At 40.9% G+C, this 27,097-nt stretch overlaps 3 protein-coding genes across 3 annotated transcripts; 2 read left to right on the plus strand and 1 right to left on the minus strand.

Moving 5' to 3' along the window:
* Nucleotides 1-1,409: 1,409 nt before the first annotated feature.
* Nucleotides 1,410-3,505, plus strand: LOC123258203 (the record flags this gene model as incomplete). The annotated part of the gene is made up of 3 exons (XM_044718076.1): nucleotides 1,410-1,850; nucleotides 1,958-2,462; nucleotides 2,532-3,505. Coding segments are annotated over 3 exons (1,920 nt in total), but the record flags the coding sequence as incomplete, so codon positions are not given.
* Nucleotides 3,506-3,565: 60 nt separating this feature from the next.
* Nucleotides 3,566-6,310, plus strand: LOC123258199. Its single transcript, XM_044718072.1, has one exon. It carries the CDS (start codon nucleotides 3,566-3,568, stop codon nucleotides 6,308-6,310), a length of 2,745 nt encoding a protein of 914 aa, XP_044574007.1.
* A 2,996-nt stretch (nucleotides 6,311-9,306) lies between these two features.
* LOC116655353 (dynein axonemal heavy chain 5-like) lies at nucleotides 9,307-26,700 on the minus strand. The gene is made up of 3 exons (XM_032453109.2): nucleotides 26,495-26,700; nucleotides 11,576-11,705; nucleotides 9,307-11,520 (listed from the first exon to the last, which is right to left on the minus strand). The coding sequence occupies exons 1-3, from the start codon at nucleotides 26,698-26,700 to the stop codon at nucleotides 9,307-9,309; spliced, it is 2,550 nt and encodes an 849-aa protein (XP_032309000.2).
* Nucleotides 26,701-27,097: the final 397 nt, after the last annotated feature.

Genomic DNA, 27,097 nt, shown 5'->3' on the forward strand with positions numbered 1-27,097 from the left:
AAAAAAATTCTGGTCGTTGGAAGAAGTTTCATCTTCTAAAAAGATGTTGCCGCCAGAACAAGAGCTATGTGAGGAACATTATCGGAAGACTACAAGAATACTGCCTTCAGGTCGATTTGAAGTGAAACTTCCATTTAAGTCGGATCCAAGCGTGTTTGGCTATCTCGAATGAATTGCCGGTTCCTGTCGCTCGAGAGAAGATTATGTCAAGATCCGAACTTAAAGAAAATGTATTTGGAATTTATGGAGAATACGAATCCCTAGGCCATATGTCCCCTGCAAGCAATGACGTTCTTGCTTCTCCACACTACGTCATACCCCACCAGTGTGTCTTGCGGCCGCAAAGTACAACGACCAAACTTCGAGTCGTTTTCGATGCGTCCTGCAAGACATCCACACAAAAGTGTTTAAATGAGTTGTTGATGGTGGGTCCAACAATTCAGGAAGAGCTTTACTCAACTCTTCTTAGATTTCGGCTAAACAAATTCGCTCTGGTAGCCGACATAAAAAAGATGTATCGTCAAGTGATGGTAAATGAAGCAGATCGACGATACCAGTTGATAGTGTGGAGAAAAGACCCGTCTGAGTCCTTGAAATTGTGCAAGCTCAACACCGTTACTTATGGCACTGCACCAGCCCCATTCCTGGCCATAAGGTGTTTGAAGAGGTTGAGTGAATCCGCGAAAAATACATTCCCTCGAGCTGCTAAAGTTATTGGGTCTGACTTTTACGTCGACGACATGTTAACGGGTGCTGGTTGCGTGGAGGAGCTAAAGACAATTAAGTCTGAAGTAACTCAGGTTCTTCAAAACGCTGGGTTTGAATTGAGCAAGTGGTTTTCAAACTCGCCTGACACCCAATAACACTTTCGGACTCAGAGCTGACAAAAACATTAGGAATCGTTTGGGTTCCTAAAGATGATGTATTTAAATTCGAAATTGATATGTCAGTCATGGGTCAAAGGGCGACTAAGCGGAATATTCTTTCCGTGACGTCAAAGCTTTTCGACCCTCTTGGCTTATTAAGCCCGATCCTTATTAAAGGAAAGATCCTGTTACAGGAACTTTGGCTCAATAAGCTAGATGGGGATAAGTCCATTCCCCTGCACTTGGAAACCGCATGGAACAAGATTCAGCTTGCCTTGTCACAGTTAGAAGAGATCTCAATACCGAGTGTTGATGAACGGTCACTGTAAAACTAAAAAACTGCATTAATTAACAATTCGATTTGGAAACTGGGCACACAATAAGTTTATGTAGAGAAGAAGAAGGAACTAGAAGCGTCGATTGCAAGTTCGGCGTGTGAGTTTTTGCTTTGCTTTGTTAGACAGATGGCGAAATCAAGCGATTGAGCCAGCACTTATATTTCAATAAATAAAGTTAATCATCATAGGAAATTTGGTCCTTCAGAGCCAGATTCGTTATTGTTATTGGCTAAAGGGAGTGAGGGGCCGTCTCAAATCCAGCCTCACCAAACTGCAACACACAGCAGAAAACTCTTCCGCATCAATCGGCGTTGACGCCGTGGAGGTACTGCTAGTCAAGCTCGGCAAGGTTTGGAATGATTTCGAACTTGCCGGAGATGATCTGAGCGTGCTTGACGACGTCGAGGGCTGGGTTGATCCTGCGGATGACTACGACGAATATGAGGCGAAGTATATAAAAGCCCGTGCGCTTTTGTTTTCCCTCAAGCGCTCCCAGGAGCCGACAACACCAACAACAACGAGACATGCAGAAGGAGATTCAATAGCTAACAACGACGCTATTTCTCGCTTAGTGCAGCAACAACAAAAGTTTTTCGAACGCCTAGGAGCAACTTCAACACCAACCCAGGCTGACGCCGCGGCGCCAGTAAGGGAGACAGCATTACCGAAAATACACATAAAACCGTTTGGTGGCATTTACAAGGAGTGGCCAGCCTTCAAAGCACTGTACATAGCAAGCAACATCTGGGTAAGATACAAAAGTACCACTATCTAAAATCGTTCCTCGTGGACGAGGCTGCAAGTTTGGTACGCCATTTGCCGATTTCTGAGACGGCATATGACAACGCTTGGGAGCGCCTCAACGAGAGATACGATCGACCACGGCAAATTATTCACAACCTGTTGGACACCTTTATGGAGCTACCATCGACTAACAATGGAGAGGTATCCATATTGCGTAGCATATCAGATGGTGCAAATGAGGTCATCCGTGCATTGGACTCAATTGGCCATATGGACCGAGACTGCTGGGTTATCCATTTATTGCTGAACAAAATCGATCCAGAGTCACGCCGCAAATTCTTCAAGTTCCTGGACGCACGATGTGAAGAATTTGAGCTGTGTCAAAGCGATCCTGTACCGAGACAGGGTGGTAACAACAAGAAGACAAGCAGAGCCATGGTAACTGCTGCGCTGATAAAATGCGTGAATTGTAATGCGGATGGGCATCAACTGTCTAAGTGTCCTCAATTCATTGGTTTGTCTATCGACCAACGCCGTTCTTTTGTAAAGCACAAATCTCTCTGCTTTAACTGTCTCAAACCAGGTCACAGGTCATCAAACTGTAGCTCAAAGTACAACTGTCAGCAGTGTGGCAGCAGACACCACACACTCATACACACGCATGCTATGCAGACCAACGAGGGTCAAATCACATCCACGTCTTCAAGCGATCACAAGGATCCAGATACGACATCGGTGACTGCGAGTCACATGTCACAGGCACTACTCACGCCAACCCTATTGTCACATGGGCAAGTAGGACGAACATGTACTTTGCCAACTGCATTGGTACACATCCGCAACTCTCAAGGCACATACACAAACTGCCGGGTGCTACTCGACACGGGCTCGGAGTTATCATATGTATCGGAACGCTGTATTAAGGCACTGGGCCTTAGTCGGGTTCCTGGCCGGATTCTCATTTCCGGCATTTCTTCAATCAAGGCCGATACCACGAGGGGATTCAGCACACTCACGATCAAGTCTCGAGTTTCTGATCACTCGCTACAAGTAAACGCTCATATTCTAGGAAAAATCACATCTACGCTGGCAAGGGAAAACATTGATGCATCTGCGCTTGAGATCTTCAATGGGATTCCGCTTGCAGACACGGAATTCAACTCGGCATCGCCTATAGGCACCTATTCTGTATGGGCTATTTTAACCGGCAACAGGAAGCTGGATGCACAAGGCAACATAATAGCTATTTCAACAATCTTTGGATGGGTTATCACATCGATTGCGTATCAAAATCCATCAATCACCACGTCATTTTTGTCTACAGTCGATATCCATGCTACTCTACAAAGGTTTTGGGAAATCGAGGACTCCCAAATCACCACTCACCATGATCCTGAAAATGTTAAGGTTGAAGAGCATTTTCAAACCACGCACTCACGCGACTCCAAGGGAAGATACACCGTAGAGCTTCCATTCAAGGATGCTGATCCCAAGTACCGGGTGATGTGGCACTCTGACACTCTGCAGGGAGCGACCCAACGCTTTGCTTCAGTTTGAGACACAGATCTGCACTCACGGTATGTACAATTCATGCAAGAGTATATTTCTCTAGGCCACATGCGCCAATTGAACCCTGACGAAATTCTCACCAACGATGGAAGGGTATTCTACATGCCACATCACCCGGTACTTGGAAAGAAACTACGAGTAGTTTTTGACGGTTCATTCCAAGATTCTTCTGGTCAATCTTTAAAAAACACCCTGAACGTTGGGCCGAGCATTCAACGAAACCTGTTCGATGTATGCGTACGCTTTCGCCTACATAAATACGTTTTTTCTGCGGACATCATCAAGATGTTCAGGAAAATTTGGATCAACAAGCATCACCGCAACTATCAACGTATCGTTTGGAGAGAACATCCTTCAGCTCCACTTCTACATTACCAACTCTGCACTGTAACCTATGGCACTGCGTGTGCACCATTTCTGGCTGTACGGGTTCTTGAGCAACTGGCCAGAGACTATCAACATTTGTATCCAACTGCTGCGCGCATTCTTCTTGAAGATTTCTACGTTGACGACGTTTTAACAGGAGCTGACACCGAGGAAAAGCTTCTACAATACAAACAAGAACTAATTCAACTAATGTCATGTGCTCAAATCGAGCTTGGAAAATGGATTTCCAACAGCAACCGCGTTGTCGACCCTGAGACAACAATCACAAACAATACATCATACAGTCCACTCGAAACTATGAACAAGGTTTTAGGAATTCATTGGCAACCGCACACGGACACATTGGCATACAAGGCATCTTTGCCCAGCGAGGGAAAGATTACAAAACGGCAAGTTTTATCAGACGTGTCTCGCATTTTCGACCCACTTGGATTGCTGGCTCCAGTGGTTATTCAATTCAAAATCCTGTTCCAAGAACTTTGGGTTCTCAACTTAGACTGGGACAGCCCGCTACCGCTCAGCCTGGAAGATTGGTATCTCAAATGCAAGAACGATATCAACACGCTCAATGAACTTGAGGTTCCACGCTACATTGGCAACTCTACTGACACAATTGAATTGCACGCCTTCTCGGACGCATCTATAAAAGCCTACGCCGCTGCCGTTTACAGTAGAGTCACTCTCCCTGATGGTAACATACAGGTTACTCTTATTGCTGCAAAGACTCGTGTTGCACCGCTCAAAACACAATCACTTCCACGCCTGGAATTGTGCGGCGCACTGCTACTAAGTCGACTCATCAACTCAGTCAAAGCTGCACTGAAAAACTACAACGTCAATGTTTACGCCTGGTGCGACTCTACCATTGTTTTGGCTTGGCTCTCGCACATACCTGCCAAACTAAAGACTTTCGTCGCAAACCGCACTGCCGAAATCCTCAGCATCATTCCACGAGATCACTGGCAACATGTCAAATCAGATGGCACTCGCAGAAAATCCAACACCGCTACGCTGACATTTGAGGAGATCCATGACGCACGGATCCTGTACCTGCGCCATGCCCAAGACGAATTCCAAGCTGAGTACAAGCGACTCCTCAACCAGCAAGATTTGGGAAACAAATCAAAATTGCGCACCCTCTCACCGCAAATCGACAAACATGGACTCCTGCGAGTGGGTGGCCGTTTAGGTAACTCCGAACTGCCAGCGGATGTGCAGCATCCAATAATTATGCCCAAATCTCATCGCATAACGAAGCTCATTCTGGAACATGAGCACCGGATTCACTTACATCCTGGAGTATCGGCGTTATTCGTGATCGCACGCCAACGCTACTGGGTGTTTGGCGCACGCAACCTCATTCGAAAGATCACGCATGACTGTCTAAAATGCTTTAGACAACGGCAACACACATCTCACCAATTCATGTCAGATCTGCCGTCTGTCCGGGTTCGGCAGGCATTTCCGTTTGCAAACACTGGCTGCGACTACGCCGGGCCAATCACCCTCAAGGTCCACAAGGGACGAAATCCACGCAAGGAAAAGGGTTACATCTGCCTATTTGTATGCCTAGCCACTTCTGCCTTGCATTTGGAATTGGCTACAGATCTTACAACCGACACATTCTTGGCGGCACTCAGACGATTAATCTCTCGCCACGGGAAATGCTCGCAAATGTATAGCGACAACGGGAGAAACTTCGTCGGGGCAAAAAGGGTATTAAACGAAATGCAAACTCTTCTGAAGTCAGACGAACACAACAACACTGTACTGAAGGCCCTGGCAGACGAAGGAATCAACTGGAATTTTATTCCCCCCCATGCACCACACTGGGGTGGCAAATGGGAATCAGCTGTGCGCTCTGTCAAACTGCATCTTCATAGAGTCATTGGCAAGAACGTCCTCACCTTTGAGAAAATGCACACACTTCTCGCCCAAATAGAAGCTGTGGTCAACTCACGTCCACTATTCTCAACTTCGGACACTGAGGTCAACTATCTGTCGCCAGCACACATTCTCATTGGTCGTCCCTACACGACAGTACCAGAAGGCGATCTATCAAATGTACCAATCAACCGTTTGGATTATTGGCAACAGACTCAAGCTATGCTGCAAGGCTTCTGGAAACAATGGCACATGGAATATCTTACATCACTCCAGCATCGGCCAAAGTGGATGAACAAATCGGTCAACATGGCCAAGGATGACATCGTGCTCCTTAAGGATTCTCACACCCCGCCAGCAGCATGGCCTCTCGGAAGAGTCATCGAAACGTATCCAGGGAAAGATGGAATGGACCGCGCTGTACGACTTAGGACTCCAACTGGAGAAACCACCCGTCCAATTGTGAAGCTCGCCCTATTACCAAATTCTGAAACAGTGTTTCAGGGGAGGCCGGGATGTTGATGAACGGTCACTGTAAAACTAAAAAACTGCATTAATTAACAATTCGATTTGGAAACTGGGCACACAATAAGTTTATGTAGAGAAGAAGAAGGAACTAGAAGCGTCGATTGCAAGTTCGGCGTGTGAGTTTTTGCTTTGCTTTGTTAGACAGATGGCGAAATCAAGCGATTGAGTCAGCTCTTATATTTCAATAAATAAAGTTAATCATCACCGAGATTTGTGATGAGTGAGCCAATGTCACCAATTGAAATTCATGCCTTTTCTGACGCATCGATGAGAGCCTATGGAGCCTGCGTCTATATCCGTTGCAAATCTGCAGAAGGTAGTAAAGTCTCATTGTTGACAGCAAAGTCGAAAGTAGCACCGCTCAAGACAAAGACGCTCTCCCGTCTTGAGTTATGTGCCGCTCACCTTCTCGCGGACCTCTGTCGCAAAATAAAACCTCTTATCAAAGCACCGATCGAACGAAGTGTATATTGGTCAGATTCGGAAGTTTGTCTTCATTGGATTCGTTCCCATCCATCGTCGTTGTCAACGTTCGTATCAAATAGAGTTGCTGAGATTCAAGAGTGGTCAGAGGATAGCACGTGGCGGCATGTACCAACTAAACAGAACCCGGCAGATATTGTGTCACGAGGTGGATACGTAAAGGAAACGATAGAATCAATCTGGTTTACAGGTCCATCGTTTTTAACGGAGCCGGAAGATAAGTGGCCAACGAGCCCTCGGTTTGATCCGTCACCAGAGATTTTGCAGATGGAAGCAAAGAAAAGTGCGGTCGGACTGACTGCAATGGTCTCTACCTCATATTTGTTGGATGTGATAGAAGGATTTTCCTCTCACTTAATACTGCTGCGAGTGTTCGTTTACATGGTCCGCTTTATAAAGAAATGTAAAAAATTAGTAGTTCCTTCTGATAATGTACCTTCCCCTGTCGAATATCGAGACGCGTTTAATAAAATTGTCCAGATAGTCCAAGAGCACGAGTATCAAGAGGAAATTAAAAATGTTAGAAAAAATCTTGTTGTTAGCCCAAGCCTACAGAAGCTAAGTCCGTTTGTCCATGAAACCTCTCAGGCTGGGCTTACCTTTTCGTTGTTGCGGGTCGGGGGGCGACTAGCTAATGCTCCTATTTCGTACGATGCCAAGTTTCCAGTATTGTTGACGAAGCGCTCTCAATTTGTTCAGAGCTACGTCCGATACTTGCACGAGTCGAATTTTCATGTGGGTCCACGAGCACTAGTGAGTCTCTTGCGACAGCGCGTTTGGATAGTAAACGCGCAGGAAGTCTGCAGTCAGATAGTGCGGTCATGCATACGCTGTTTTAAATGCAAGCCTCATCTGATGACTCAAATCATGGGAGATTTACCCTTAGATCGAGTTCGTGCTCTCCGCCCATTTTCCATATGTGGCGTGGATTTCTGTGGCCCTATTAAGACGACCTTGAAAATTCGTGGTAGGCCACCATACAAGTCCTACATTGCCCTGTTTGTTTGTTTTTCGTCTAAAGCAGTACATTTAGAAGTAGTTTCCGATTCAACTGATTCCTTTCTATTGGCTTTTCAAAGGTTCGTTGGGCGCCGAGGATGTCCGCAGACTGTGCACTGCGACAACGCGACGAACTTCGTCAGAGCGAGTCGCCACTTCGCGGCACTGCGGCACCAGATCGAGAGCGAAGCAGACGAGCTGCGGCAATACGCATCAAAAAAAGGATGCGTATTTGCGTTCATACCGCCGCGGGCTCCGCGTCCATGGGCGGACTATGGGAGGCAGGTGTGAAGTCTGCAAAGCACCTACTCCTACGAGCGGTGGGCAGCGCAAAGTTGACCGCAGAGGAGCTGCAGACCGTCCTCGTTGGAGTCGAGGCCGACCTGAACTCGAGGCCCCTGGGCGCCCTCAGTCAGGACCCAAGCGACGGCGAGGCGTTAACTCCCGGGCACCTGTTGACAGGCGGGCCGCTCATCGCCCCACCAGCACCGCGGACCCCGAACCAGCAGGGTCTAACGTGCTTGCGGCGATGGCGGCTTGTCTCGTCAATCAAGCAAATGTTCTGGCAGCGTTGGTCCCGGGAGTACGTCTTGGGCCTACAGGCGCGGTCGAAGTGGCAGCGGGAGCAGGAGGATGTCAGGAAGGGCGATCTGGTTCTGGACAACCAGCCACCACAGCAGTGGATCACCGCCAAGGTCGTCGAGACTCACGCCGGCGCGGACGGAAGGGTCAAGGTCGCCGACGTCAGGACGAGTAGAGGAGCAGTATTTCGGAGAGCAGTCCACAAGCTGGCAAGGTTGCCAACAGTTGAAGCCTAAGGAAGGCCTTCAACGGGGCCGGTGTATAATTAATGTAGATAATTACGTGGAATTTTATGAAGTCTAGTATAAGTTAGTTTAGGGCGGAGCGGGAGCGCAAGTGAAGCTCTCACTTGCGCTCTCCCATGAATTCGCCCCGCTTCGCCGTACTAGATAAGCTAGGCTTAAGTTTTTGTTGATTGAATATAATCGACTTTATAACGTTTTTCGTTTTCGTTCTTTTTTTTTTGCAATTTAATTTAATTACTACAGCCACCTTTGTTTCCTTTCGTTTTCGCGACGAGATAAAATAATCTCATTTAACAATCTTCTTTAAAGATGTTACCTCGCGTTTAGTCCGCGCCACATATGGGGTGCCCCAAGAAAGCCATCATTGACCCTAACTTTTAACACTGTTTATCAACGACTTGTACTTATGTATATACGCTGATGACGCTAAGCTTTGTCTTCAGTATAAATTCACTGGTGTCCAGTCTAGACTTCAACCCGATTTGGATATATTTCAAAATTGGTGTTTAGCAAATAACCTAAAGCTTAATGGGTTAAATTGTAAACATTTTATTCTCTATGGGATCTTTCTCTATGGGAACGTCTCTTTAACTATCTCAGATCTATCTAAAAAATACTATTTACTTTCACTAATTTCACTAATTTTCAGGAGCACTAATTTTCACTAATTTTATATACTTACTATATTTGTTGAGCTGCAACTGAAAGAACTGGTAATTCAATTCGATTAAATTCATCAAAGCACCCCCATGATCCAGATTGAGCCAGACCCTTATATATTCGACCCAAGCCACGAAAGTCCATTTGGTCGGAGCAATTAAATACAACTACTAATTTTCCTAATGCGCGACCCATATCCTTAGTTGTTTCAGTTTTTCCAGTTCCAGCGGGGCCAGCAGGTGCCCCGCCCATACACATTCCAACTGCTTGGGCTAAAGTAATGTAACACCGATCTGTTAGTGGAGTGATTGCTAAGCGCTCAGTTACGCCAAGATACTCATTTTGATATATAAAATTAACATCTGTTATTCCAACTATTACATCATCATTGTCTTCATTGTAATAAAACCGTGCCTGCTTTTGCCACTCAAAATCTCCTGCTGATTTAATACGTTGGGTACACAAATCGTCAAAGATATCTCGTTGATGTACATGAATTGTTACCATAGTCTCAAAGCGAATTCTATCTAGGGACGTTAGGTCCTTTACAGTTAAATCGATAAAAAAGTTTAAAAGAACTAAAAATTTGTTATTTGTGCGTTTCATTATAGTTTTGTCAGAGCGACATTTACGTAAAGCATATTCGGAATCCTTTGTCCAAAGAAGTTGAACTCCCACTACTCCTGCTTGGCCGCAAAATCCAGCAAATTCCTCAGCAAAATTAAATTCTGGGTCATTTAAACTAACCGACATGCCAGCTAGTATTGTTCGAACAGTATCCTGCATTTCTTTAAGAAGCCGACCAAGCCATATCTCGACACTTCCAATGCATTGAACATTATTTTCAAATTTAACCTTTTCACGGTTCATAGAATTCATTGATTCGATAATATCAATAGTTTTTTCTTGAAAGTCGACGGTGGCTATAGCATCAAATATACTTAAAAGATGGGGCTGTATTGATGTTGGATCAGAAGCCTGTCCAAGTATTTCCAGTAAAACCGGATCTGAAACAAAGAAAAATCGAGGAAAAAGTAGTCTTTTCGATTCTAAATAACCAGTCAAACTTTTTTGACAAGTTTCCAATTGATCTAATAACCATGTAAGTGTGGTAGCTAAAGACTCGTCCCCTGTACAGCATTCAACCGCATTTGGTATTTCGCGAGCACGCATCATAATTTTTACATAACTTTTGTCTATGTTCGTAAAACGTTTGGCTTCCATTGGTAACTGCTTAGATATATCACCACCAACAAAAACGGCTTCTAAATATATCCAAAGGTTTTGCACCATAAGCCACTTTTCCAATATATCTCCAGTATTAACTAGCTTTGATAACCATAATTGAATTTCCTTTTTAAAGGGTGCATTGTATCTATTTGATACAAGAGAGTTCATTATCATCAAACTGTCTTCTAATGATGCTATTATTTCCAAAGTTTCTCCACCTTTAAGAACGAGATCTCCTCTGTTTTTAAATTGACCAAGCTGTAAATTTACTGAGGACCAGTCGAAAATAATTTGTTTTAGTTTTGCTTCGATATCCAATTCCTTACTAGCTCCTACACAGATGTCCTCAACATCTTCTTTAAATTTAAGAATTGGAGCTTCAAGTAGTTTTCCTAGGGTAAATTTAGGATTAGTAGGGTCAAAGTCAGTTTTAAACAGGGCATTTAATCGAATCCAATGTCTCTCTTTCATTGCTTTATTTGTCATTAGCTCAAGTAAAGGACATGTCTCATTAAAGTCATCAATTTTCGTTTTTAAGTCTATAAATGCTGGCCATGACTGCATTCCTTTTGGGAGCTTTCTGCAACGGAGCTGAAAATCGGCGAGCTCAGCACTAATTTTTTCAATATTCACTTCCGTCCAAGGCATTTCATAATAATCCGATATAGTTTTCAATACTTGGATATATAAAGAGTAGAGTCGATTAAGATAATTAAACTCTCTCTTACGCTGATGAAGTAATGGATAATCGGTGATGGGCAGTCCAAAAAGTTTTTCGCCGCTGCTATACATTTCATACTTTCTCCATAGTTCATCAAATCGATTTTGAAAAAGAAAGACCCGATCGCTTGCTTCTTTAGCAGAAATACCCTCCACCATTGGTCCATTAGCTTCAAAGTCCCGATTAAACTCATCAAACTCTTGAACAAAAGAAGCAATTCCATCATTAAGTTCTCTTAGAAGGGGTTCTTCCATTTCTGATATACGATCAGACACCTTTTTAGCCTGATGAAAAAAATTATTATTACAATACTAAGAATTTTTTCAAAGAAAATCATACATTTTCGAGCATTTTATTAAACATTAATTGTAATCCTTCAACTTTATCATAATCTTCTTGGGGTACATATATATTAAATTGCGAAAACAGAGAATACGTATCAGTTATCAACTGAAGGCTTAAATCCATTCTGAAATTAAAATATTCATAATTTACTCCATCATTACAAATAACAATTTTAAAGCTAAGATTAAAGTGAATGTGCGACATTACTATGCCTGTTTATTACTTAGTAAGCACCGAAGGACTACAAAGAACCAATATATATTATATATATACAAATACTATATGGACAAAGAATTAAATATTTTCGGTTTGCGTCCAATCTGAATAGAACTTAGTTTGGTGTGGAAGAAATTTTGGCGATACTGAAGAAATATAGAAAATGGATATCCAGTGCTTTTTATTTTTAAATATTGATACGTATAATACGCAGTGTGACACGCACTTTAAAGCGTCTCAGGGTAATTTGTGGCTTTAATGAAAAGGAGATTGTATTATAATAAACAAATTCGGTTACTTATAGTCTACGTGCATTTGGGAAAGTATGAAGAGTAAGTTATTGTATAAAAAATATAACGCACTTGTAGTGTATAGTGTAGAGACAAAATTATTCATTTATACTTAAGGAAAACTTGTGGCCTAAAGAAAATATATTTGAAATTGAAAATTAAATAGCATTACAAGCATAAGAGCTTTGAGGAATGTGAAAGAAAAAATGCGAGGTAGAGAAATTAAGCATTTTATCGTTTGACGAAATTAGGATTGCTTATGCATTTGAGAACAAACGCTCAGGAGACTTTGCCTTTGTCGCATTGTTAGAGGGGCAAGATGGTTTGAGACTTCAAAAAAAAATTTTTTTTCAAAATTTTTTTATATAATAGAACATTATCTCAGGAATATCCTGTGAAAGTTTCATATCGATCGGACTAAAGCTCGCTGAGATACCGATTTTCTAGTTTCTTTCTCACTACACTTTCAATTGCTTTTAAAACTTTAGACGCGTTTTTCTCAAAACAACCTTTTCAAGTCGGTGCGTAACGTAACTCAAAAAGTAACGATCGGATCAAAATAAAATGTTGCACAAAACTTAAATACAATAAATACTTGCGAATGAACGAACGTTTTTTTTTTTTTTAATTTTTTTTTACCATTTTTACGGGAAATATTGGGCTGATTTTTATGAAAAAATGGTACCTCCGACTTTAGAACCCCGACAAAAATTCAAAATCGAATATTTTTCAAAATGGTTTCGTTCATCCGCACAAGAAACTAATATTTTAAGTAAATCAATTCAATTTTTTTATTTCCGATAACACTGTAAGGCCAGACTTTACGCACCGCAAGAGACCAATTTTTGGAAGCGACTTCGGCCGACTGCCCGTCACGGGATAAATAATAATTATTTCTTAAAAATAAAAATTCCTAGATACTCTCCAAATATACACAGCTGGCCAAAATAATAAGTACACGCTCATAAGATTTCTTCTATGTCACGTAAATCTTTTTTGATAACCGTAACGAACCAATTCTAATTTCTTTTAGTTTTCTGGCATAATGTTGATTATAAAAATACTTAACATAAGAATATTTCACGAAATCTGTAGAATTTATTGTCGATTAAACCTAAAAAACATAAAAAAGGGTTGGTCAAAAAAACAAGTACAGCAATTCTTCAAAGCCTCTAACTTAAAAATAAAAAACATTTTCTCAATTTTTTTCATTTTATAGTAATCTTATGCTAATACCCAGTATATCCCCCCATATTTTGTATAACTTTTGTTATTCGTTTCGGCATGCTGGGCATTTAATTTACGGCACGTCTCCAAACAACTCTCGTACCTTGTCTTTGCTGTAATTCTTCTATATTTTGAAATGTGTTTGTGCCAATCCGACGATTAAGCTCTCCCCATAGGTTTTCTATTGGGTTTAAGTCTGCAGTTTGACTTGGCCACTTCATAATGTCCACCTTGTTTTCGGTGAACTAAGCCTTGACCAGCTTTGATGTGTGTTTTGGGTCGTTGTCCTGTAGAAAGACCCAACTCAAGGGCATGTCTTCCTCAGCATTATGTCAGACAATAAATTTTTATACCCAAATCGGATCATAGTATCGGTAATCCGATGAATCGGGACGACTCCATGCAAAGAAAAACAGTCCCAAATCATAATGTTTCCGCTTCCATGTTTAACGGTCTATTTCGAGTACCGGGCGTCGAATTCTTTGCCTTTGGGTCGACGAAACAAGTCGTACATTCTTTCTGGAGTCGTTACCAAATAGATTTATTTTTGTTTTGTCGCTCCATAGGACATTATTCCACTTTTTGGAACCCTCTGTTCCAGATCATGCCAAATGATTTTGGGCTAACTGTTTCCTCATCTTTAAATTATTGCCTCGAAGGAGAGTAACTTTTCTGGCTATGTATCGTGTAAAAAAATTTAATAATTTTATTCACTCAGAAATGAAAAAAAAAAAATCGCAAAAGTCTGCTTTTTTTTCGGCTTCTGAAACCATCCTGCCCCCTTAAACGAATGGTGGTAGCTGCTTTCGAATAGAGTTGACATGTACAAAAGAGTTGCAAGACCAGCGTATCAGACTCTATTATTACTAAAAGTCCTGCTTTCACTCTAAAAAAACGAAATATAACGGGTATTACCATAGAGTCTAGCTTGCACAAAATTAGTCTACCGAATATATATAGTCGGCCGATCCTTATGAAAATTGGCAGATCAGATTGTTTTTCACAAAATAGAATCTGTACCAAATCCCATCTTTCTAATGTAAAAAACACCAAAGTTATGCCAATTTCGATCGTTCTATGAAAGCTATAGGATATAGTCGGCCGATCCTTATGAAATTTTGTATATAAGATATTTTGGTCAAACATAACATGTGTGGAAAGTCCCAACCCTCTAACTTAAAAAACACCAAAGTTGTGGCATTTCCGATCAATCAGTTATATGGCAGCTATAGGATATAGTCGACCGATCCCGGCCGCTCCGACTTATATACTGCCTGCAAAGGAAAGAAGGATGTGTGCAAAGTTTGAACTCGATAGCTTTAAAACTGAGAGACTAGTTTGCGTAGAAACAGACAGACAGACAGACGGACAGACGGACAGACGGACATGCTCATATCGACTCAGGAGGTGATCCTGATCAAGAATATATATACTTTATAGGGTCGGAGATGTCTCCTTCACTGCGTTGCACACTTTTGACCAAAATTATAATACCCTCTGCAAGGGTATAACAAAATCACTATTTTCAGGAACGTTCTCGATCCCGGGAAACAATTTTTCCCCGGGAAAAAATGGTCAGATTTGGCTTGTTGATTTTTTGATTATAAATAAGGCATGAGTATAATTTGGAATTACAACTTTTTCAACTATTATCAACTACTTAGAGTTCGCGCTACATTTTATTTTTAGCGGTAAAAGATGGCGAAAGACCTAAATTTTCACACAAACCTGATCTAATAGCTCAAACTAATCCAATTTTGCGAAAAGTCTATGAATCCATTGGAATCCATTGGAAGCATTGGAATAGTTTGATATTAAAACTTTCTCGTAAAAGTTTTTAGAGCTGGCGCTCCAGCTATAAAATTTAATAGGAACAGAATCACTGTGGACGGAAGTCCACGAGGTTACGACCTGCATACTTGGCCTGCGCGAGGAAACTCTAAATATAGCCGAAGAATCAAATATTTTCTGTAGGCAACCGATATACCAATCGAAAGGTATTGTTTCAATTAGATAATTTTTGTCGAAACATATTCCAAAAGTTATTTGGTTTGGGAGAAATTAGGGTAAAAGTAAAAAAATTTTTAATCACTAAAGTGAGGCTGGTGGACACATTTTAGTCCCCAGATAGTATTTTATTATATTTGTATAAAATATTTTTATTTTTATATTTTTATTTTTAAATTCTAGAGCTAAATACAAGTCGATTGTTACCTCAATCGACCCGATCCGACATTTCTTTCAGAAGTTATTCGAAAAATTTTTTCTTCTTCTTCAAAATGAAGCCAGTGTGCGTCGGTTTGTCTGGTTGTCTGTTTGCACTATTTTTTTTTGGCAATCCTGAATAAAATTGGAGATGTTTGTTACTATCATATGAGCAACTATTGTTCTACAGCTTTTTGATATACCTTAAGCTTACGTCCACAAATTTAAAAAACTTTGTTAATTAAAAAATTCATAACTTTATAATTAAGAAAGATATTAAAAAGAGCTTTACACCGTTGAAAAGGTTGTTTAAATATCTATTTCACACTTTTTTAAGACCAAACGTCTATATAGTACAAAAAAAAAAACACAAAAAATAATTTTTTTTTTAACGATTTTTTTTTTTAAGAAAAAAAAAATATTTTTTTTAAAATTTGCTCACATGCTAAATATATTTCAAGTGGAGATAGCTTTTGAGATGACGCAACTTTTGATATATCGCTTATATCTGCCAAAATTCGTTAACTCAAGATATAGTCCTGTAAGTGCAGCCACCAATTTTGTGCAGCCTCCTGTGAAGCTTGCATGTACTTATACATGTGTGTGTATTTGATTGGCAACTTTGCTTTTTGGAGTCTGAATATATTTGGTCAATACCCTAAAAAGTATGGAGTATATCTTTTCAGCTTTTAGTTTATTTATTTAAAAATAAAATCCAAATAAAAAAGGGATTATAAAAAGTAAAACGTAAACATTGACTCAACTTGAACTCGAACCCAGGCCCTCCGTGTTAAGAACCACGACGCTCTCCACTCGGCCAACCTCGAACTTTGTTGCTTGATGGCAACTTTTGATGTAATTCTACTTTGTGTTTCAGTGTCTCATGTCTTAATGAGAAGAATGCAAAATTAGAAAGCTTTATATGCATATGCCCCCACTGAGCATATAATGCATATAAATAAAACTCTGTTTTACTTAAATTACAGCCACCACCGTTTTGGGCCAAATCATGAGTTAAAAGCTAAAAAAAAAACCAGGCAAACCAACACCGCCAATACTTTTCTAATATTTATTATTTTATATCGCACACCCAAAATAAATTGTTACATTCAACAATTGGTTTAACTAGAAAAACTGGAAAAACGTAATTTCCAAGTTTTTTTTTAATTTTTTATCTTTGCGCATTTAATTTAGATATTATACATGTTTATTTTATGATTGATCGGATATGCCACACTTTATTTTTTTTTTTATAAGTTAAAAGGATGGGACAGATTGCATTTTGGGCAATCTTATCCGATTTGCAAAATTTTATTAGGATAATTGGCTTAACTTTGTTTTTTTTTTAAGCTAGAATGATGGGACTGTCTACGGTTTCCGTTTTGGGCAATCTAATCCTATGTTCATAAGAATCGGCCAACTATATCCTATACCTGCCATATAACTGAACGATCGGAAATGGGAAAACCTTTCTATTTTTAAAGATGCTTGGGGCTGTTTCCAATATTTTTATTAGAAATTTTGTTGATGGTGAAATTCTCATAAGGATCGGACAACTATATAGGATCCGATATATATAATAATAATATAAGCTTCTGCTTAACTGCAAGGGTATATCAACTTCGGCTCCGCCCGAAGTTAGCTTTCCTTTCTTGTTTTTTTATAATTTATTATATAGTGGAACTCTCATAAGGATAGGCCTCTCATCTGTAAATTTGTAAAAATAATTTGGTTTCCCACAACTACGAAAAAATGTTGGATTTTAAATACATTTTTGGGCAAATTTTTAATTAAAATTTTTAAACTAACCAAGTTCCAAAACCTTTGTAAATTAAAAATACGTATAACTTCAGACCACTGAAGCTATTAAAAAATTCTTTACGTCTTTGGAAAGGTTTTTAATTATTCCACCTTTTTGAATGTCAAAATCTATAGAGTTAAAAAGAAAAGAGTTTTGATGTTTATCCTTACAATTAAAGTATTGCTAACTGTGTGAATCGCCTGTCCAGAGGTTTCTTCCATATATATATATTCTATATATTATGCGTTCTGTTTTAAATAATTGAAGATCAATATATACAAAAAAACAACTGATATCATATAAAAAAACCTCTTGACGAGGTAAAGTACCGGTGACGAACCTGCATGCGAAACCCAAAATATATGATATCAATTTTAGTGACGATAATATGCTATATACATAGGTGTACAAAATTGCATATAAAAAAAATATTCTTGTTCGGCACGTGCAAGAAAAACAAAAAAAAAATTAGACACCGTAAAACTCATTTTGCGAGCTACGGTAAAATACAATAGATCGTTACACTTAGTCACAGAGTCTAGCCCAGCGGAAGTTATCCATGCCAGTAGCGACAAAGTCAACGTGGCTATTAAAGCCAAGTTCTCCAGCACAATTGACATTACGGTCAGAATGCTCGAGCTGTTCCTACATTCGCACATAAGAAAGCTATTGACAGTTGACGTCGACCATCCGCAGAACATGCTGGATGAACTAACCGTGCACCATAGGATGGCCAGGAGCTTAGATTTCCTGGGCTCAGCACTCAAGGTCGTAGCAGCCACGCCCGACGCGGAGGACCTCTATAAAATTGAAACAAACAATAGACAGGTTGTAATCAACACAGAAACACAAAAACACACTTCGAAACACCTTTAGCCAGAAACAGAATCCTTCTGGTGGCCAGCGATCGTATGACGTTTGCAATTTGTGCATGGTCAGCGGCCTGTTAATTCTAAAGTTCAGTTTGATTTCATATTGAATAAACCGACGATCGCTGAAACGAACTCTGGCTTTGCCGTTAAGAATTATTATTTTGAAATTGGTTATTTTGCTTCAAGGGCTATATCAACGTAGATAGTATCTCGATTAGTATCTAGATTGGCACCCAACTGCTGAATAATGCTAGAAATTCGAATGTGGAATGTGTTCGAATGTCACCCTGAGGAATATAAAATGTAAGTGACTGTGCACCACAGATAGCATACATGTTGTGCTATTAATAGTTTTTTATAGCAGCCGAATATATACACGAGTTTCAAATCAGGGTTTCAAAATATTTATTTTGGGTTCAATTTAACCCTAATCTATGCGGCTCCAATCAACTCCAAATCACAACAAACGCAACCCCAAGAGCTTGCGCAGAAGCTCAACCAAAGCTTCCCAAAGCGCATAAGCTACAAATACCAATAAAGCGCATGCAAAACTGGGAGACAAAACAGAGAAGAAAACATGCTGACAACAACAGCTGCAGCTAAGCATTTTATGATTGTATAATTAGATGTAGATAATAAGTAGAATTTTATGAAGTCTAGTATAAGTTAGTTTAGGGCGGAGCGGGAGCGCAAGTGAGAGCTTCACTTGCGCTCTCCCATGAATTCGCCCCGCTTCGCCGCACTAGATAAGCTAGGCTTAAGGTTTTGTTAATATGAATATAATCGAATTTATAACGTCGAAGAGTGCACGCATTTTTGTTTTCGTTCGTTTTTTTCGCAATATAATTTAATTCTACAGCCACCGATTTTTCCTTTCGTTTTTCGCGACGAGATAAAATAATCTCGATAAACATTTTTGCGCCCCCGGGTGGACTGTAGTAAATAATTAAATATAAAAGCAACAAAAAAAATAGTGACAGTGACACATAAAATACATATAACAATATATATAACATATATATATCCAAAAAGAGTTGCTCGCGACGGTTGTGGTGGTGAATTCACAAATAAAAATTTAAGAATTCTCCGCGTCGCGAAATAAAACTTCTCCATAGCTGCTTCTGGAAGGATTCGTCGTCATCATGCACTGCACCTGCATCAATTGTGAAAGGAAAGTGGCCGCAGGATTAAAGGATCCGAAAGCAGAACCCCAGGTATTTGTGCAAAAAATTGAAAGTTGAGATAAGACAAATTAAAATCCGTCTTGTGCTGGAATATTGCACCCTCCTTTCAATTCTTGGCGCATACGTACGTAGAAAAAATAGTAGAGCAAAAATAAATAACAACGTATATAAAAATTCTAAAATTTTAATTATAAATATATGTGCTAACCTAAATGTACTGCCTGTGGATAAAATAAAAAAGAGAATATTTATATTATTTGCAATCACTGTCGCCCCTACCCCTCGTTCTCGAATTTACAAATCTTCCAAATAAATACTAAAGTGCAGCCAAAAATTATTTTAATTATTTCAGATAAAATAAAGGTGCATATATATTTGGTTTACATACATACAAATAGATGCAGCGATAATATTCTCGTTTTCGTTTCCCACCGTTATCCGCTGCTGTATGTATGTATGTATATGCACTTTTTGGCGCGTATAGTTTACCGGTCTGCCAAGTGACGCGCTCCCCTACAATTTGGTCGAGCATATTGGTTTCGGTGTCATTGGCGACCAACTATTTTTTTGGATACTCTGTGCCTCGACTATCAATAATTCGTTATCAATGAATTAATCAATTTAGATTTGGTTAAATTTAATAAATTATTTATTATATTTAAATAAGAATAAATTTTAAATAAATTTTAGAAAAATTTAATAAATAAAAATTTAATAAATTTTTAATATTAATATTTTAAAATTAATAAAAAATTTTAAATAAATTATTAAATCTTAAATTTGCATTGTTTTCGTTTTTGTATTGAAAAAACAAATTTTTTATAATGGAAAGTACTAAACAAAAACTTAATTCCACGACTCTTATTGACTTAAAAAAAAGATTAAATGTCAAAGTTAAAAGCATTCGCCGGTTGGAGGAACGTTTGGAAGATGGATCACTTCCTCTAAACAAAACCGAGCTAGAATGCAGGCTTCAGGTTTTAGATGAGGCAATTTCTAAAGCAAATGAGTTGAAAGACCAGATCGAGCAAATAGATGAAATGGATGATTTCGGAGCCGAGTTGGAAGAATTAGGAATAACTACGAAGGCAAGGATTATGTCCTTATGTAATGCCTTGAATTCAGCTGAAGACTCCCGTTCAGCTACTGCAATTTCTGCAGCCCCAACTCGAGCTCGACTTCCTAGTTTGGCATTGCCAAAATTCAGTGGAAATTATTCGGATATCAAAAATTTCATAAGTCTTTTCGAGACATTAGTTGACAAAGATGTGAACATTCCAGTTATCGAGAAATTTAATCATTTAATTTCTTGCCTCTCTGGTGAAGCCTTAGGAACTGTCAAGGCATTCCAGGTCACCGAGAGTAATTACGCCAAAGCTATCGCTAGTTTAAAAAGAGTTTATGATAACGAATGTCTCATCTTTGCGAACCAAATACGTCAACTGTTCAGCCTTCCGAAAATTTCCCAGCCGTCTGCGTCGTCGTTGAGGGGTCTCATCGACACTGTATCATCCATTTATGGATCACTATTATCCATAGGAGATGATACTAAAATTGCTGTCCGCTGAAGAGACTGGCAAACCAAAACAAGAAAGAACTGGGTTCGGCAAGCAACTAAATAGAACTTCGTTGGCTTGTTCTTCTACCAACGCCAAACCAGCTTGCAGTTATTGTAACGCGAACAACCATTTTTTGGCCCAGTGTAGTCCGTTCGCTCGCCTTGCTGTAATGCAAAGGTTTGAGTTTGTTAAGTCAGCCTCCCTGTGTTTGAATTGTCTGCGAAAAGGTCACACGGTAGCGAATTGTAAATCGACCAGGTGCCAAATCTGTTCAAGATCGCACCATAAACTTCTGCACCGATTTACAGTGACCGAAAATAGCTTAGCATTACCACCACCCACACAAAATCCTCCTCCAGAGTTAACGAATGATGGCCCTTCTACTTCACATGCTTTGCATGCGTCGTCTGTAGAAAGGGTTTTGTTAGCAACGTCGATCGTAAGCGTTCGCACAAAAAATGGTGAGCACATCTTGGCCCGAGCATTACTTGACTCAGGGTCACAAATGAATTTTATTACAGAAGATCTTGCTCAACGCTTACAGATCCGTAGGGAGGAATCGTGCATCATCTTGCTTGGAATTGGTCAAACTAATTCACAAGTTAAGAAAAAGATACACACCGTGGTGAAGTCGAGAGTCAATGGTAGCGAGTTTCCGTTCGACTTTTGGGTTTTGAAAACCATTTCAGGCTATCACCCTGACCAGTCGGTGAACGTGAAAGATTGGACCCTACCAAGAACTTGCCGTTAGCAGACCCATATTTTTACAAACCTCAGCGGATAGATATGCTAATTGGAGCTGAGTCATTTTTCGAACTGTTGTCCGTTGGCCAAATAAAACAAGGTCCGAACCATCCCATCCTTCAAAAAACTCTCTTTGGGTGGATAGTATCGGGAAAATATCTGGCAAATTCCTCAACTCCTCCACAGCCAGTCTCTAGTCTGAATTGCCAAGAGGAAGTATTAGAGTCAATAGACAAAAACTTGAAAAAATTCTGGTCGTTGGAAGAAGTTCCATCTTCTAAAAAGATGTTGTCGTCAGAACAAGAGCTATGTGAGGAACATTATCGGAAGACAACAAGAATTCTGCCTTCAGGTCGATTTGAAGTTAAACTTCCATTTAAGTCGGATCCAAGCGTTTTGGGCAATTCATTCGAGATAGCCAAACGTCGATTCCTGTCGCTCGAGAGAAGATTATCTCGAGATCCGAACTTAAAGAAAATGTATTTGGAATTTATGGAAGAATACGAATCCCTAGGCCATATGTCCCCTGCAAGCAATGACGTTCTTGCTTCTCCACACTACGTCATACCCCACCAGTGTGTCTTGCGGCCGCAAAGTACAACGACCAAACTTCGAGTCGTTTTCGATGCGTCCTGCAAGACATCCACACTAAAGTGTTTAAATGAGTTGTTGATGGTGGGTCCAACAATTCAGGAAGAGCTTTACTCAACTCTTCTTAGATTTCGGCTAAACAAATTCGCTCTGGTAGCCGACATAAAAAAGATGTATCGTCAAGTGATGGTAAATGAAGCAGATCGACGATACCAGTTGATAGTGTGGAGAAAAGACCCGTCTGAGTCCTTGAAATTGTGCAAGCTCAACACCGTTACGTATGGCACTGCACCAGCCCCATTCCTGGCCATAAGGTGTTTGAAGAGGTTGAGTGAATCCGCGAAAAATACATTCCCTCGAGCTGCTAAAGTTATTGGGTCTGACTTTTACGTCGACGACATGTTAACGGGTGCTGGTTGCGTGGAGGAGCTAAAGACAATTAAATCTGAAGTAACTCAGGTTCTTCAAAACGCTGGGTTTGAATTGAGCAAGTGGTTTTCAAAATCGCCTGAAGTTACTGCATCCGAGAGCACGGTTAAGCCAATAACACTTTCGGACTCAGAGCTGACAAAAACATTAGGAATCGTTTGGGTTCCTAAAGATGATGTATTTAAATTCGAAATTGATATGTCAGTCATGGGTCAAAGGGCGACTAAGCGGAATATTCTTTCGGTGACGTCAAAGCTTTTCGACCCTCTTGGCTTATTAAGCCCGATCCTTATTAAAGGAAAGATCCTGTTACAGGAACTTTGGCTCTATCCGTCTATATCCGTTGCAAATCTGCAGAAGGTAGTAAAGTCTCATTGTTGACAGCAAAGTCGAAAGTAGCGCCGCTCAAGACAAGGACGCTCCCCCGTCTTGAGTTATGTGCCGCTCACCTTCTCGCGGACCTCTGTCGCAAAATAAAACCTCTTATCAAAGCACCGATCGAACGAAGTGTATATTGGTCAGATTCGGAAGTTTGTCTTCATTGGATTCGTTCCCATCCATCGTCGTTGTCAACGTTCGTATCAAATAGAGTTGCTGAGATTCAAGAGTGGTCAGAGGATAGCACGTGGCGGCATGTACCAACTAAACAGAACCCGGCAGATATTGTGTCAAGAGGTGGAGACGTAAAGGAAACGATAGAATCAATTTGGTTTACAGGTCCATCGTTTTTAACGGAGCCGGAAGATAAGTGGCCAACGAGCCCTCGGTTTGATCCGTCACCAGAGATTTTGCAGATGGAAGCAAAGAAAAGTGCGGTCGGACTGACTGCAATGGTCTCTACCTCATATTTGTTGGATGTGATAGAAGGATTTTCCTCTCACTTAATACTGCTGCGAGTGTTCGATTACATGGTCCGCTTTATAAAGAAATGTAAAAAATTAGTAGTTCCTTCTGATAATGTACCTTCCCCTGTCGAATATCGAGACGCGTTTAATAAAATTGTCCAGATAGTCCAAGAGCACGAGTATCAAGAGGAAATTAAAAATGTTAGAAAAAATCTTGTTGTTAGCCCAAGCCTACAGAAGCTAAGTCCGTTTGTCCATGAAACCTCTCAGGCTGGGCTTACCTTTTCGTTGTTGCGGGTCGGGGGGCGACTAGCTAATGCTCCTATTTCGTACGATGCCAAGTTTCCAGTATTGTTGACGAAGCGCTCTCAATTTGTTCAGAGCTACGTCCGATACTTGCACGAGTCGAATTTTCATGTGGGTCCACGAGCACTAGTGAGTCTCTTGCGACAGCGCGTTTGGATAGTAAACGCGCAGGAAGTCTGCAGTCAGATAGTGCGGTCATGCATACGCTGTTTTAAATGCAAGCCTCATCTGATGACTCAAATCATGGGAGATTTACCCTTAGATCGAGTTCGTGCTCTCCGCCCATTTTCCATATGTGGCGTGGATTTCTGTGGCCCTATTAAGACGACCTTGAAAATTCGTGGTAGGCCACCATACAAGTCCTACATTGCCCTGTTTGTTTGTTTTTCGTCTAAAGCAGTACATTTAGAAGTAGTTTCCGATCTGTCAACTGATTCCTTTCTATTGGCTTTTCAAAGGTTCGTTGGGCGCCGAGGATGTTCGCAGACCGTGCACTGCGACAACGCGACGAACTTCGTCGGAGCGAGTCGCCACTTCGCGGCACTGCGGCACCAGATCGAGAGCGAAGCGGACGAGCTGCGGCAATATGCATCAAAAAAAGGATGCGTATTTGCTTTCATACCGCCGCGGGCTCCGCACATGGACGGACTATGGGAGGCAGGTGTGAAGTCTGCAAAGAACCTACTCCTACGAGCGTGTGGGCAGCGCGAAGTTGACCGCAGAGGAGCTGCAGACCGTCCTGAACTTGAGGCCCCTGGGCGCCCTCAGTCAGGACCCAAGCGACGGCGAGGCGCTGACTCCCGGGCACCTGTTGACAGGCGGGCCGCTCATCGCCCCACCAGCACCGCGGACCCCGGACCAGCAGGGTCTAACGTGCTTGCGGCGATGGCGGCTTGTCTCGTCAATCAAGCAAATGTTTTGGCAGCGTTGGTCCCGGGAGTACGTCTTGGGCCTACAGGCGCGGTCGCAGTGGCAGCGGGAGCCGTAGGACGCCAGGAAGGACGATCTGGTCCTGGTCGCCGAGGACGACCAGCCGCCCCAGCAGTGGATCACCGCCAGGGTCGTCGAGACTCACGCCGGCGCGGACGGAAGGGTCAGGGTCGCCGACGTCAGGACGAGTAGAGGAGCATTGTTTCGGAGAGCAGTCCACAAGCTGGCAAGGCTGCCAATAGTTGAAGCCTAAGGAAGGCCTTCAACGGGGCCGGTGTATAATTAGATGTAGATAATAAGTAGAATTTTATGAAGTCTAGTATAAGTTAGTTTAGGGCGGAGCGGGAGCGCAAGTGAGAGCTTCACTTGCGCTCTCCCATGAATTCGCCCCGCTTCGCCGCACTAGATAAGCTAGGCTTAAGGTTTTGTTAATCTAATATATAAAATTCTCGTGTCACAGTTTTCGTTACCATACTCCTCCGAAACGGCTTGACCGATTTTGATGAAATTTTTTGTGCTTATCCGGTATCTATGAGAATCGGCCAACATCTATTTTTCATCCCCCTAAATGTTAGGGGTAGTCCACCCCTAAATTTTTATTTTTATTTTTTAGACAAAATTTTTAATTTTTCTTTCTTTATGATACAACATACAAAAATACAAACAATCCTCAATTTTCACCCTTCTACGATCAACCCTTATTTTTTAATAGCCATTTTAGTAATTTAATCATTTTTCCTCTCCGGTCGAAAACTGATACCACCAGACTGAACCGCCAGATGTCAGGTGTCACTTCTGACCCAGTAAACAGCAAGGAGTAGGGATGAGAACGAAGCCGGTCCCCTTTCTTTCTCACTCCCTACACAGTTGTCGGCCATCATTATTGTTTATGCATCAAGTGTAGTAGTAACGTTGACAATAACAACCGCTAGAAAATCATCGCTAATTTAGCGATAAAAACCGCATAAAAATTATCTCTAATTTATCAATTATTACGGATAGAAAATCATCTCTAATATATCAATAAAAACGGATAGAAAATCGGCTGTCTCTGCCAGAGACAGAGACAGAGACAGAGACAGAGGTAAATTAGTGATGATTAGACAGAATGTATTTTAACAGTGTGTGTCTGTAAATATCAAATTTAAATCTTATAAATAGCCAGTCTTTCAGGAAAACTATGTTTTGTAAGTAAGCAACATGATGTATCGAAAATAATAATAAAACTTCATGGTTTTATTCAATAAATGAAGTTGAATAAAATAAGAGGGTACTCTTTAATTTTTGGGATTGAAAATGATTAAAATGATAGCTCCGCGAAACTTAATTTTAGCTATCTTCAGTTCTTACTGTATCAGATAATTTTTTTAAGTTTGAAAAATTTTAAATTTTGTCACAAAAGAAGATTCTGAACGCAACAAAAAAAAACAACAGCTGGCAGTACGAAGTCTGCCGGGACAGCTAGTATGAATATAATCGAATTTATAACGTCGAAGAGTGCACGCATTTTTGTTTTCGTTCGTTTTTTTCGCAATATAATTTAATTCTACAGCCACCGATTTTTCCTTTCGTTTTTCGCGACGTGATAAAATAATCTCGATAAACAATGATTATTTTAAATGCACTTTTTGGTGGCTGCTTGGCCCAACACGCTGTTTTAATTGAAAGCGTACATCAGCGGCTTGTGGTCGGTGAAAATTATAAAGTTTCTGACCTCCAATGCGAACTTGAAGTGCAAAATAGCCTGATAATGGCAGTCAGTTCTCTATCGTAGGTGCTGTTCTTCTTTTGCGTCGGTGTGAATTTCTTGGAGAAGAAACCCAATGGTTGCGTCTGCTCGTTGACAATCTGATGTAACACGGCACCAATGGCGTCATCGGAGGCATCGGTGGTTAGTGTTAATTGCGATTTAGGTGCCATGTAGTTCAACAAACGTAGCGTTTGCAAGCTCGTTCTTGCAGGCGTCGAATGCGTGGTTGGCTTCTGTAGACCAGAGCATCGGGGATTTGTCGTTCTTTTTATTGCCTTGGATTAGTGCGGATGACTTCCACTTTGGCTTCGGATGGTTTCAAACCGTGCTGGCTGATGTCATATCCCAGGAACGTGAGTTGTGATTTACCGAATTGGCACTTCTCGAAGTTCACGGTAAGATGTGCCTTTCGAAGGCGGTCAAGGGTCGTACGGAGGTGCGTCTCGTGCTGCTCCTCGGATTCTAAAGCGATCAGAATGTCGATCAGAGCGATCAGAGATCCTGAGAGATCAGAGATTACGTTGTTTATGTGAAGCTGAAAAGTTTGCGCTGCGTTGCGTAAGCCGA

This window comes from Drosophila ananassae, assembly GCF_017639315.1.
Source record: "Drosophila ananassae strain 14024-0371.13 chromosome Y unlocalized genomic scaffold, ASM1763931v2 tig00000101, whole genome shotgun sequence".
In the NCBI taxonomy this organism is placed as follows: Eukaryota; Metazoa; Arthropoda; class Insecta; order Diptera; family Drosophilidae; genus Drosophila; species Drosophila ananassae.